At 44.1% G+C, this 14,423-nt stretch overlaps 1 protein-coding gene across 3 annotated transcripts in view; it reads right to left on the reverse strand.

Annotated features, from left to right (window-relative positions):
- Vwf (von Willebrand factor) overlaps positions 1-11,554 on the reverse strand; it is a 148,847-nt gene extending 137,293 nt beyond the window's left edge. For all 3 annotated transcript variants that reach the window (XM_050164059.1, XM_050164058.1, XM_050164057.1), the window contains exons 1-3: positions 11,299-11,554; positions 9,831-9,885; positions 8,622-8,786 (exon numbers count right to left, since the gene is read on the reverse strand). In XM_050164059.1, the coding sequence (XP_050020016.1) occupies positions 8,622-8,786; positions 9,831-9,885 (220 nt within the window). In that variant the 5' untranslated portion in view covers positions 11,299-11,554. The remainder of the gene's footprint in view (positions 1-8,621; positions 8,787-9,830; positions 9,886-11,298) is intronic.
- Positions 11,555-14,423: the final 2,869 nt, after the last annotated feature.

Genomic DNA, 14,423 nt, shown 5'->3' on the forward strand with positions numbered 1-14,423 from the left:
AAGATCAGGTCATAAGCAGGCCTAGATGGCTTTTTCTTAAACAGTAATTGATGGGGATGGGCCCAACCCATTGTGGGTGGTGGTCCCTGGGTGAGTGGCCCTGGGTTCTATAAGAAAGCAGGCTGAGTAAGCCAAGAGGAGCAAGCCAGTAAGCAGCACCCCCCATGGCCTCTGCACTAGCTCCTGCCTCCAGGTTCCTACCCTGCTTGAGTTCCCATCCTGACTTGCTTTGATGACAAACTATGGTGTGAAAGTATCAGCTGAATAACCCCTAGATGCCTTGGTCATGGTGTTCATCACAGCAATAGCAGCCCTAACTCAGACAAACCCCATGCTTCTCAACATTTGGTCCGCATAAGCCCCAGCTCCAGCAGCAGGGAAATGACCAGACATGAGCTTCTTGGTCTCATTCCCAAGCTTTTGGAATCAGAACTTAGGGGTTAAAACCAAGCAATAGCTGTAGAAGTCCCCTGGGTGATCTCTCCAGGCTTAGTCATCGCCACCCCGGCTCCTCACAAGGAACACTCCCTTCCTCCTGCCTCTCCCTGGCTCATTCTTCCCCCAGTGCATGGAAAACCTCCCTGTCCTCTCCAGCTAACCCAAGCCCTGCACTCAAGGCTCCTAAATGTTACTTTGCTTTTGGGGAGTGGGGAGATACACCACAAGGTTTCTCTGTGTAGCCCTGGCTGTCCTGGAACTCGCTCTATAGACCAGGCTGGCCTCAAACTCACAGAGATCCTCCTGCCTCTGCCTCTTAGAGTGCTGGGATTAAAGGCGTGCATCACCACTGCACGTGAATACTTGATTCTTAACCTTCCTAATACTGTGACCCTTTAAGACAGTTCCTCATGTGGTGGTGAAACCCAGCCATAAAATTTTTATTGCTACTTCATAACTGTAATCTTGCTACTGTTGTGAATTGTAATATAAATATGTGTGTTATCTGAAGGTCTTGGCAACTCCTGTTAAAGGGTCATTCAGCCCAGAAAGAGGTCATGACCTACAGGTTGGGAACCACTGCTTTAATACAACACAACACCAGGCTTCACAGATCTTTCTCTAGTTGTTGTTGGCAGAGATCCCACTCAACAACAGAAAAGAAAGAGGAACAAGATATTGTCCTTGCCCTTGGGGGACTCCTAGAGCACAGGGAACGTGGAGAGACGCAGATACCCTAAGAGAGTGTCTTAGGAACCAGGTGGTGGTGGTGCACGCCTTTAATCCCAGCACTTAGGAAGCAGAGGCAGGTGGATCTCTATGAGTTCAAGGCCAGCCTGGTCTACAAGCGCTAGTTCCAGGACAAACTCCAAAGCTACAGAGGAAAAAAAAAAGTGTCTTAGGATTTCTATTACTGCGAAGAAACACCATGACCAAAAAGTAAGCTGAGGATGAAAGGGTTTTGGGGGTGGGGGAGTTGTTTGTTTGTTTCTATTTTATTTTGTTTTGGCTCACACTTCCACAGCACTGTTTATCACCAAAGGAAGTCAAGACAGGAACTCAAACAGGGTAGAACCTGGAGGCAGGAGCTGATGTGGAGACCACGGAGGGTGCTGCTTACTGGCTTGCTCCTCGTGGCTTGCTCAGCCTGCTCTCTTATAGAAGCAAGGACCACCAGCCCAGGTGTGGCTCCACCCAGAATGGGGTGGCCCCTCCCCCATCAATCACTATCTAGGAAAATGTCCTATGAGCCTTCCTACAGCCAGATATTATAGAGGCCTTTTATCAATTGAGATTCCCCCCTCTCAGATGACTCCAGCTTGTGTAACAGAAAACTGGAGAGCATCTCAGAAGCGGGAGGAAGCCAGGGGAGTTGGTGCACACCTATAACCCCAATACTCAAAAGGTTAAAGTGGGAGATGCTCCACTTCAAGCCCAGCTTGGGCCTCACCGAATCAGGGGATCTCACAGCCATGGCCGCAGTCAGCCTACTCCTTTCCAAACAGCTCAACACATGCTGGATCCAGAGAACGGCACATGCATCCACAGCATGACTGACGGAGAAGCCACCATGGGAGCTCTCCAACCCATGTGTCAAGCAAGGTCGTGCATGCCACCAACCCTGTGTCAGGCTCCTTTCAGCTCTCAGCTCTCTTGAGACTAGGGCCTACCCTGGGAGTCTGTCCTGGTATTTACCCACATAGCCCAATATCTATGGGAATCCCACTGGGCCAGTTTGGGGAGTGGGGGGGGAAGAGGACTGAGGAGGTGTTTCAAAAAGGAAAAAACACCTGCTGTGCAAGCAAGCAAGCCCACAGACAGAAGTTTGAACCCCAGATCCCACCTTTATCTGTGGGATATTTTTATATTTTTAGTTGTGAGCCTAGCCTTTAACAGCTGAGACATCTCTCCAGCCCCAGAACCCACCTTTAAAAGCCAGATGCAGGGGTGTGCATTTGTGAGCCCAGCATTCCCAAGGCAGAGGACCCCTTTGCTGGGTTTACAGCATCCCCACCTCACACATCACAACAGATTAGTTCTTATACCCTAGTTCTCTGTTACTGCCTCCGACTTTAGGGAGCACTCTCCCTCAACTTGAACAGACTGAGACTGGGGTCCAGCTTCTCCTAGGAAGGATGAAGCCACCTTCTTTGGAAGCAGTCCTTCATTCATATTCAGAGATGATCATACCTACTTCCCACAGCTGCAGTGAGAATCCAAACACAACACGGATAGACTATTGGCATTTTTCTGGCAACTTAGGAAATATTCTGTTGGGAGATATTCAATCACACTTTGAACCCTGGATTTGCATTTGTGTTAGTTAAGATTCACCTTGGGTCAGGAGACTGAGTTAGCAACTAGTTGTCACAAGCAATCATAGAGCATCAGAGGGTATCTGAAGAGATAGAGAGATGCAAAGGAAGTAGTAGGAAGGGATTTGGAGTGACACAGGTTCTTTTGTTTGGTGGAGCCAAAGGAAGCTCTCTGTTTTTGGAGACGCCAGCAAGGAGAGAAGGTTAGCTAGGTACTACTCAACCTCTCTGCACTAGCAGGTTTTCACCCCAGCCTTTGATTCTCAAGCATTGTTTATAAACAGAATGATAGAGATCTAGTTCGAGCTACCTTTAGCAGCAACGGCAGAGTCAGAGTCTGTGGGAACAGAATTCCCTCCAAGCTGTGGCCTGAGTAGCCAGGCTCTGCCAGAGAAGCAGGCCAGTAACTGCAGAGTCACAATTGCTGGCTGAAATACCAGTAGGTTACAACATAGCCACTATGCTGAAGATAAAACATTTGACACTCCAACCTGTGGCACGACCACACAGACAGAGAAGTCACAGCAGTTGGCTCTGCCACAGTTGCTCCCGGAGCCTCTGGAAAGCAGGCTTAAGCTTAGAAACTGCAGAAGGGGCCTGAGTTTGCCACTGACAAGACAGACAACCTGAGAAATCAGCAGATTTGGTGAGATGCCTGGGAAGTCCTTTAGAAAAGAGTTAAATAATATTAGAAAGAAAAATCTTTCCCAAGTTAAGAATGGGGACCATCACAATGCAGGGCACTAGGGCCCTTTTGTGCTACTATGGATGGTTTGATAAAGAAAAATTTAAATGAGGGGGTAAATGACGTACCTGAGACTGGCATGTTGTTGATTCCAATTATTATCAGTTTGGTAATTAATACTTATCCTTTAAAATGTGGAATTAAAAAAATCATAAAAAATGGTTTGAAAATTGTCAAATATAATAATTTAACTACTAAAATGCAAGCTTTAGAAAGACTTATTAATGAAAATAAGAAAAAATTGGGTGATAAGATACAAGTCTTAGGACTTATTATTCATGATACAAGCTTTAGAAAGACCTACTAATGAAAACAAGAAAAATACTCAAATGCAAACAAAGGATTTTAAAGCAAAACCTACTATTCAATTGCATTGTGAAAATTAAGAGGAACAGCCTAAAGTTATTAGAACACCAACATTAATTTATCCAGTTGCCATGCAAAAATGACCACCAGATGATAGGTGCTCCCAAGGCTATGCAGAAGTTATCTGGAATTCTGTAGAAATGTTAGGTTTGAAGAGATTTAAGAATGTGGTCCTAGCTAGGCAGTGATGGTGTATGCCTTTAATCCCAGCACTAAGGAGGCAGGGACAGGCAGATCTCTGTGAGTTCAAGGCCAACCTGATCTACAAGACCTAGATCCAGGACAGTCTCCAGAGCTACAGAGAAACCCTGTCTCAAAAAGCCAAAAGAAATGGTTTGCATTTATCCTTTGTGAAGCAGAAATTAAATTCATGGGCAACTAGGAACAGAATTATTCCACAAGACTGGAAATACTTAGTTACAGCAGTACTAGAAGTTGGTCCTCAGTTACAATGGAAAACATGGTGGAGAGAGGAAGCTCTGTCATAGAACAATGAGGAGGGCTAGAGCTACTGAAAATTGCCAAGACTGGCTTCCCAGTGAGGGCCAGCATGCTGCTTTGCAAAGACAGTCTATATTTAATGATCACATTTTGATTCTTTCATAAAGGATGTTAAACAGCCCTATTTTGTGTCAATATTTTGTACAACAGCCATTGGAAAGGATTTTTAATCAGTTTCCTCAATCTATAATTTACCGCTATATGGATGAAATCAGTTGATTCAGAGACAGATGCTTTAGAAAAATGTTTGATGAAGTTAAAAAAAAAAAAAAGAATTTTGCCTTGTTGGGGATTACAAATTTGCTCCTGAAAAAACACAAAGAGGAGATTCTATTAATTATTTAGGATATAAGTTTATAGAAAATTCAACCACAGAAAGTACAAATCAGGAGAGATCAATTATGAACAATTAATAAATTTCAAGAATTTCTGGGAGATAAGTAATTGGCTGTGGCCCACAATTGGACTAGCAGATCAAGAACTACGTAATTTATTTCAAACTTTATGACGTGGTAAGGACTTAAATAGTGCAAGAAAACTATAAACTGAAGCTGAAGCTGAGAGAGAATTACTGGTAGAAAAGAAATTATAGAATATACATGTGGATAGCTTAGAGCCAGAGCTCGACTGTGGTCTGGTTATTCTACCTTCTACTCATTCTCCTACAGGAATTCTTATGCAGAGAGAAGATAATATCTTCAATTGGATATTTTACCACACAAAGAGAAAAAATATTAAAGACCTATGTAGAAAAAGTTTCTGAACTGATTCTGAAAGGAAAATTAAGACCTCATCAATTAGCAGAAATAGACCCAGAAAAAAATGTAATACCTTTTACTAATGCTGAAATTTACTCATTTTGGGCAGAAAATGAACATTGGCAAGGAGCTTGCAGCAATTTGGGGGAGAGATTAGCAATAAATATCCCAAAAGCAAGAGACTTCAGTTTATAAATAGAAATAGTTAGATACTTCCTCACAATGTACAGGGAACATCAATTTCTGGAACCCCTATGTTCTATACTGATGCAAATAAATCAGGAAAAGCAGGTTATACTCAGGAGAACTAAGTAAAGTGGCTCAAGGCCCTCATGATTCCATTCAGAAATCAGAATTATATGCTATTCTCATGGTATTATTAGATTCTTCAGAACCTCTTAATATAGTTCCAGACTCTCAATATGCAAAGAGTTATTTTACATATTGAAATTGCTGAACTTATTCCAGATGATTTAGAATTAACTTTGTTAATTCTACTACAATGGGTAATCAAAAATAGAAATCACCCTTTGTATATAACACATATCAGATCTACCCAGGCCCTCTAGCACAAATTAATGATAAAAGTGATCAGCTATTGGTAGGAAATGTGTTAGATGCCTCAGAATTTCATAAGAAACACCATGCTAACAACAAAGGTTTGAAAAAAGATTTTTCTATCACTTCACAACAAGCCAAGGAAGTTACAAGAAAACGTCCTACTTGTTCTTTGTATAATCAAATTCCATTACCTGCAAGAAATATACCAAAAGTTACTCAAAGAAATGAAATTTGGCAAATGGATGTGTTTCATATTTCAGAATTAAAATATGTGCACCATACCATAGATACATATTCATTATTCCAATAGGCAACTGCTTTAAATTTTGAAAAGAAGGATTCTGTAACTACACATTTATTAAAAGTTATGATCATCATGGGGATACCTGTACAAATTAAGACTGACAATGCTCCAGTTTATGTCTCTAATAAAATGAAACACTTTTTTGCATATTACCACATAAAGCATATTACAGGTATACCACATAATCCTACAGGACAAGCAGTTATAGAAAGATCTGATCTCACTTTAAAAGATACACTTAATAAACAGAAAAGAGGGGACTGGAGAGATGGCTCAGTGGTTAAGAACACTGGCTACTCTTCCAGAGGACCAGGGTTCAATTCCCAGTACCCACATGGCAGCTGGCTACTGCCTATAATTCCAGTTCCAGGGACCTGACACCCATGGAAAAACACCAATGCACATAAGATAAATAAATTTAAAATATAAACAGAAAGGAGTAATTAAGATACCCCAGAGATAGATTACACAGTACTTTATTGACTTTAAATTTTTTAATGCTAATGAAAAAGAACAAGGACTACAGAGAGAGACTAGATAAAAAAAAGCTGCTGAATTAAATCAGTCTGTATATTTTAAAGATATGTTAACCTCAGAATGGAGAGTGGGAAGAGGAGAGGAGAGGAGAGGAGAGGAGAGGAGAGGAGAGGAGAGGAGAGGAGAGGAGAGGAGAGGAGAACCTACCTTTGAAACAGAGAGAAGGGGGAGGAAAAGAATGAACTCAGGCTGGAAGTGGAAGGAAGATCTGCTTGCCCCAGTGGAAGGGAGGGAGTGGGTGGGGCTTGTCTCATAAAGGGACAGGACAGACCATTACAAGAAATACATTTAAGTTAGTCATATATAATAATCAAACTTGTAGTTAAGTTAGATGTTTTCAAAGTTAAACAGAGATAGATTTTAGATAGGTGGTCTTCAAACACTTCAGAGACCTATAGAATATGGCATTTAAGATGTTTTAATAACCCATGAGAGTGAGACAAGTCTGTTCCTGGCAGCACCAATTTACTTAATAAAAGGATGATGACATTGAACAACCTCCATATGTAGCTTGCTTTTGTTGTGGCAAAGTTAGCCCCTGGGTGAGAAACTGCCCTTGCCTCAGTTGCTGACAGTATGCTGTCCAAACTGAATGAGTAGGACACAAAAGAAGGCAACTGTCGGACTTTGCCAAGGTAGGACAGTCCTTCAAAACTGCTGTTTTACAGAAAAGTCTGTTAGATAGTCTAAGCCTGTAGGACAAAGGTGAATGCAGTGGTGTCTCCTCTCTGACCAGCAACCTCCTCATCTATGCTATAAGAAGTCTAACTAGATGACCACATGAAAATGAATCCAGGCAGCCAGCTGTTTCTGTTATTTCTATGGTTTCAGAGGTTGTTTGCTCTGCACTTCCTGTTTACTCAGGTGATATTATATCCTTCTCGGGTCTCCAGTGGAGTTAATAACAAGATAAAGTTACAGTTTTCCTTGTTACCACATTCAGAATAGAGACTCACAAAAGAGATATAAAGTATATAAGGTTGTGAGGCAGAAAAGCTTATTGTTTAAGAAAATGCTTTGAGATCTAAGAAAATAGTTTTGGGTTAGTAATACACATTATAATAGAAAGTGAATATGTACAAAACTTTGCAATCACTAAGATAGGATAGATAATAGAGTAGTTTCTTTGAATTTGCCAAATATAAATGGACTAGACATCGTGATTGTAATCCTTACTTGATTAAGGGTTCTTATTGTATATCATTTTACTGTGTTAGAGTTAAAACCTTTCCTTTTTGTTGTTTAGACAAATGGGGAAAATGTTGGGGGATATTCAGTCATTTTGTGAACCCTGAGTTTACATTTGCATTAATTATATAAAATTAATCTTGGGTCAGGACGCTGAGTTAGCAACTAGTTGACAAAATCAAGCATAGGGCATCAGAGGGCATCCAGGGAAGATAGAGAGATGCACAGGAAGTAGTAGAGAGGGAGTTGGAGTGGCACAGTCTTTCTTGTTTTGGCAGAACAGAAGGACACTCTCTTTTTTTAGAGATGCCAGCAGGGAAAGAAGGTTAGCGAGGTACTCCTAAACCTCTCTGAGCTAGCAAGTTTTCACCCCAGCTTTTGAATCTCAAGTCTTCTTTATAAACAGAAGGATAGAGATTTAGTTCAAGCTACCTTTAGCAGCACAGGCAGACTCAATGGGAATAGAATCCCCACCAGGCTGTGGCCTGCGCAGCTGGGCTGCTGCCGGAGAAGCAGGCCAGTAATGGCAGAGTCGCAATTGTTGACTAAAATAGCAGAAGATTAAGGTACAGACACTGTGCCAAAGATAAAACAACAGTGTTCAACCTCTTAATTCCGAATTCCACACGTCTCAAGCTCTTCGACATCATCCTTTTTCTCTGTAATTTTGAACTCCTGGAATGTTGTCTGGACCCACAGCACTGGACACAATCACTAAAGCAGCATAGACAGACCCTCACACCAGACTCAGGGAAGGCGCCATCATGGAAAGACCATTGTCCTCAAGGGAAAGGTGTCATGGGAAGGCCACTGCCCTCTACAATCTCAGGTGCGTCATGAGAGTTGGAACCCTCCCCCAGCTCAGCTGCCCCTGTTCTGAGATCCTGCCATGGGTAACCAGGACTCACCAAGAATGGAGAAGGAGCGTTTGTGGCAGTCCCCAGCCAGGAGGTAACTGCAGCCTCCAGCAAAGCTGTACAGGGTCTCATCAAAGGTGTTAATGAAGTCATCCCCAAAGAGGCTGCATCGGGCCGTCGATGGGCGGTCCTGAGTCTTTTCTGTGCAGACGGTCCCTGAAGGAAGATTGCACAGATGAGCATGATGCGACCATCAGCCCAAAGCTCTCTAGGCTCATAGAAATGAAATCACAAATGACAGAAAATAGAAACAACGAAGAATTTTCCATTTCCCCTTGCCTGTGAGCATGACCCCAGACTCGGGACAATAATGGAGAAAAAATTTTCTGGGATCTATATTCATTATAGTGAAACTTACTGACTTAGGCAATGTTGCCCATTAGCAATGTGCCTTACTCTTTCTGAGGAGTGGATAGGGGTGAGGTGGATAGGTAGAGGGAATTGGAGGAGGAGAGGGAGAGGACTGATATATAAAATGAAAAGAGATAATTTGTTTTCTTTAAAAAAATTAAAGGAAGGAAGGAAGAAAGGAAAGAAGGAAGGAAGGAAAGCAGTTGAGTACCATGAGTGTGGATTTATAATAACAATTTTAAATTATAAAAAGAGAAAATTGTAAGACTAGAGAAGCAAACACAGAGGAGTTAGAGTCATCCGTGGTCCATCACTGGGCGTTCCAGCGGTTATCTCTTCACTCTGCTTCATGGCACATGGTCAGAAGGCACTGCTGGCCTTCCCAAACTCTGAATCTCAGTGAGGGAAGAAGAGAAGAACAAGCAGTGTGGTGAGAAGTGGGGAGGGAGGCCTAGAACCCAGTCCTCTGACGCTGGCTCTGTGGGACTCTGGTGCAGTGGCGTCTCCTCTCTGACCGGCAACCCCCTCATCTATGCCATGGGAAGTTCAACGAGATGACCACATGTCTACAAGGCTTAGATCCTGTCTCTCCCATTCTGTGCTCCTGCCACATGGGACAGTTCTGTGCCACCTTGTCTCTTCAGATATTCAGTTGGCAGGGGTGGGGAGGGGCATAAATCAGAAACAGGATGTTCTGTATAACTGTCATAAGAGGCGACCACTGACTTAAAGTCACAAATCTAACACAGACTGAGCACGGATGCACTCCGATACATGTATTGAGTCCTGGAAGGAGGTGTTCCCAGTAGCCTTGGGCAAGGGTAAGGATATAAAGCATTTGGTACCTACCTGGCCAGGTGAGGACCAGAGCAAGCAGCCAGATTTCAAACCTGGCACGATTCATCTGCAAAATAAAGGGAAAAGAAATGAGCTGGTTCTCACTGCCCAGAAAGATGGCTGCTGGGACAAGCTACTGTCAACACATCCAGCAATGTGGCATTTTCTTAAGCCAAAAAATTTATATATGTATATATATATATATATCCTTGCCTGGTGATGATGGTGCATGCCTTTAATCCCAGCACGCAAGGGGCAGAGGCAGGTGGGTCTCTGTAAGTTCAAGGCCAGTATGGTCTACAGAGCAAGTTGCAGGACAGTCAGAGCTACACAGAGAAACCTCATCTCAAATAAAAAATAAATAAAAATGGTGTGTGTGTGTGTGTGTGTGTGTGTGTGTGTGTGTGTCCTCAGTGGCTCCCCATGCCTCCCTTGAACATGGAGAACTAGTGCCCAAAATGCTAAAAGCAACAATCTAGGGGAGCCCTACCCTACATTGCTGGGTAGCGACACTAGTGACAGGACCACCTGGGACGAGGAGCTTCTGTCTCTCTTCTCCTGTCAAGGCTAGCCTGGTATCCCAGGTCCCCACAGCCCTTCAGCAGCTGAAACATAATGCCACTCAGTCACCATGCTGGGCACCCAACTAGGAAGAGAAGGAGCTGGCGCATCTGTTGCTACCATCAGAATCAGACTCGCAGACCAGTCAGAGGCCACCACTGAATACTTATTAGCCCTCTGCCCTAGGCCATGAGCACCTTTAGAACAGGGACTGTCTCTCTCACCAATGTCCCCAGGATCTGCAAGGAGACTCAGCACCCAGTACATGCTCAAGCAATGTTTGCTGAATGCCCTTGACAAGGGGACAGGGGACTAACAGTCCTGGATCTGAGGAAATTTCTCTGCAATGTGCCTCAGACCACAGCCCACCAGACAGGAGCTGACAGAGCACAGCGTCCCAACACTCAGAGCCTGTGCCCCAGTCCCTCTCTTCTGAAGAAAGTTACAGGAAACACAGACGGTGCCACCTGAGGCAGTCAGAAAATCACTCTTCCCACATAATGCCCATTCAAACCAATGAAGAGGGAGAAATCCAGCATCTCATGAATGGGAACTGAACCCTTTGTTCCTTTATATAGTCAAAACTGGGTCACAAAGCAGGTGCCCCTCTCTCCTGTCCTCCCAACACACTGGAGCATCAGTGGCTCCCAGCTGGTACCCAGGAGGGGAGGGGAAAGTGACTGTCAATCTCATCTAAGTCCTGCCAGGCTGGTAAGCCTCTTCAGCAAGAAAAGCAGAATCCAGTAGTAAGGAGAGAAAGGACATTAGAATAAGGCTAGCTTCTAATCATCTCTCCAAACAAACCCCTTCTGCTCCAGGCATAGGAACCCCAGTCAGTACCTCAGGGGCGAGGGTCAGCCTTGTACCTCAGGGGCTAGGGTCAGCCTTGTACCTCCCTCCCACGACTGAGCCATCATACCTTCCCCTTGCGGATAGGGACTTTCTCTCCAAGGTCCCTTGAGCAACTTGGTCCCTGCGCAGTAGTTCCAGCACTCTTAGGTCATGTTCTCAGCAACCACTGGATGGACCGGCTCAGGCTCTGAGCAGTCTTGCTGTCAAGCAGCCCAGGGACTGCAAAGTCCCCACAGTCAGGGAGATAAAGCCCAGGCTGTGGCCAAGGACCCAGCCCTCTGCACCACGATAGCTGGGAGCCGCCACAACAGGGCACTGGCCTTCTCTTAATGACCAACGGGAAAACAATGGCAGGAAGCAGTAGCAGAAGTACTTCCAGGCTGATAAGGCCTAAAGAGCCAGGAGGGAGAGCTCCGGGAAGCTGCCACACCACCACAGTTCGGTTTGGTCCCTGAGACCCCCTGAGTGCCCCCACAGACAACCAAGACCAGGAGCAGTAGGTTCCCGGTGACAGCAGGGTCCAGGCTAGGGGAGAGAATCAGATTACAGCAACATGGCTCCTGGATCCAACTTCCAGGGCTAAATCCCAGGGGGTTTTAAAATAACACCTCTACCGGAACCAGCTTAGCCAGGTGAGAGGAAGTATGTGAACATGTCCCCGTGACCCGCAGGTATGAAAAATCCAGGCCAGATCTCATGAAAACAGCCTTTTTGGACCCTAGCCAGTGTTTTATGAACAGGTTAAAGACAAAGGCTGTGGGTCGGGCATGGAAGCACGTGTCGTTGATCCCAGCAGGCAGCGGGCAGAGGCAGGAAGACTTCTATGAGTTTGAAGCCAGCCTGGCCTCCCTAGCAAGCTCCAGGACAGCCAGGACTACATAGAGAGACCCTCTTTCAAAACAAACAACAGAAGATAAAAATCCTGGTCACAAGCTCAAACTTTGGAAAGGGAGATGGGTGGAAATGATGGTTTCATTCTGATACTCCCACAAAGAGTGACACACACACACACACTAACATACATCTGTACACACACACATACACACACACACTAACATACATCTGCACACACATACACTCCACACACTAACATACATCTGTACATACACTACACACACACATACATACACATATACTAACATATATCTGCACACGCATGCACACTAACATACATCTGCACACACATACACTCCACACACACAGTAACATACATCTGTATACACACATACACTACACACACACATGCGCATACTAACATACATCTGTGCACACACACAGGCACTCCACAAACACACACATGCACAGTAACATACATCTGCACACACACCTATTCCCCAAAGCCTATTCTCAGCAAGCTCTGACTAACTAATCCTTTCCCAGAGAGGAGAGGTACAAGGGGGGGGAGGAGATGAGGAGCGGGTCGGGGAGCAAGGTCAGTAGGGGATTCCCTCGCAGTGGGATACCTGGCACTAAGCTGAGCATTTAGGAGCAGCCCCCTTCATTGCTTCTCAGTACCCACCTGCCCTAAACACTCTGGAGAACCACTAGGTCGCATCTTCCCCCTTCCCACATCTCACACTCCCCTGTTCCCTTTCTACCATCTTAGCTAGGTGTCTTATCTTAGTGAGGTATCTTAGCGTGGTGATGAAACACCATGACCAAAAAGCAAGTTGGGAAGAAAGGGTTTATTGAGCTGTTCATCACTGATTGAAGTCAGGACAGGAGCTCAAACCAGGAAGCAGGAGCTGATGCAGAGGCCATGGAAGAGTGCTGCTTACTGCCTTGCCCAGCCAGCCTTCCTAAAGAACCCAAGACCACCAGCCCAGGGATGGCACCACCTGCAAAGGACTGGCCCCTCCCCCATCAACCACTAATAAAAATGCCCTACAAGCTTGTCTACAGCCTGATCTTAAGGAGGCATTTTCTTAATTGAAGAAACCTCTCTCTGGTGATGTTAGCTTGCATCAAGCTGACGTAAAACTAGCCAGCACAACCAGTCAAGGAAAGAAAAAGAATGGAAGAGGCAAGATTTGTCCTTAATGTTTCTGTTACCAGAGTAGCTGGGGTCTGAATCTGACTCTAGAAAACTAGTAAGCAAGCCTTGGCCATCCGTCCTCAGTAGACCAATTAAAGAGGCACACTGGGGGTGAGAGGAGGGTGGCAGTGATCTATCTAGTCTGGGCTGACACTGTAGGTGTCACACTCTCACAAACACTGAGTGAGTTCCACGGCATCTACAACAGGAGACAATGGACATTTGCCTGGCTTTATCTTAAAGGTCTCTTTGTTGTCATTACATCTGCAAAGTCTGAAGATGAATTGTTGAGACAGTGTTCTTTATATAGTTGTATGAACTCTATTTTGAACCAAAATGTATTGGTTACCACCTTATGCTCACCTGAATTAACTTTAGATTAATGGGTGCTGAGTTGTTTTTGCACAGTTGTTAACAACAGAACAGAAAATTACATTCTACATTATCAATTTATTCTGTCAAATAGAGAGCATTTTCATATAGCACACCTTTATGTTTGAGGTATGTTTCTGAAATTGGCTATAATAGATTGGGGATGCAATAAAGAAATGACTATTTTGGAAAATGACATTTTGCTATTTTCCAGTATGTACCACAAATGATGTGATTATTTTTCTTTTAAATATTTCCTCATGTGTATGAAACACTTATTTTTAAACGCTGTTTGAATTGTGTCTTAAACCTTGGAGTGTTGCACTTGTCTGACACCGGTGGCGATGGGAAGCTGCAGTCGTCAGGGCAGCTAACACTGGATTCTGATACTTTGGATTTTAATGTTTCATCAGCTCGGCTCTCCAAACAATGTTGTTTCCGTTTCAGCAGTACAGAAGCATGTTTTTAAATTTATGGCATAAATAATAAAGGATAGCTTTGTATTTTTGTCATCAACTAAAAAAAAAAAATAAAGAGGCACACTGTAAGGAAGGGCAGAAGATTTATTCTGTGTGACTACACTGGGAAGCGGAACAAGGAGGTCCAGTAATCCCACCCCACACACACACCCTGAATCCATCTTTGAGGTTCTGACAGGAGATTGGGTTTAAATAGAGGGCAGGAGACATATAACTAAGCAGTCTTGATTAAGGTGTGGTCCACCCATCACCGACCTGCTTTGTCCTGACTCCAGTCTCTCCTGTAAAATAGTCTTACAAGTTGTC

The sequence above is a fragment of the Alexandromys fortis genome, unplaced genomic scaffold (assembly GCF_014885135.2).
Source record: "Alexandromys fortis isolate MF-2015 unplaced genomic scaffold, M_Fortis_MF-2015_v1.1 scaffold_150, whole genome shotgun sequence".
NCBI lineage: Eukaryota > Metazoa > Chordata > Mammalia > Rodentia > Cricetidae > Alexandromys > Alexandromys fortis.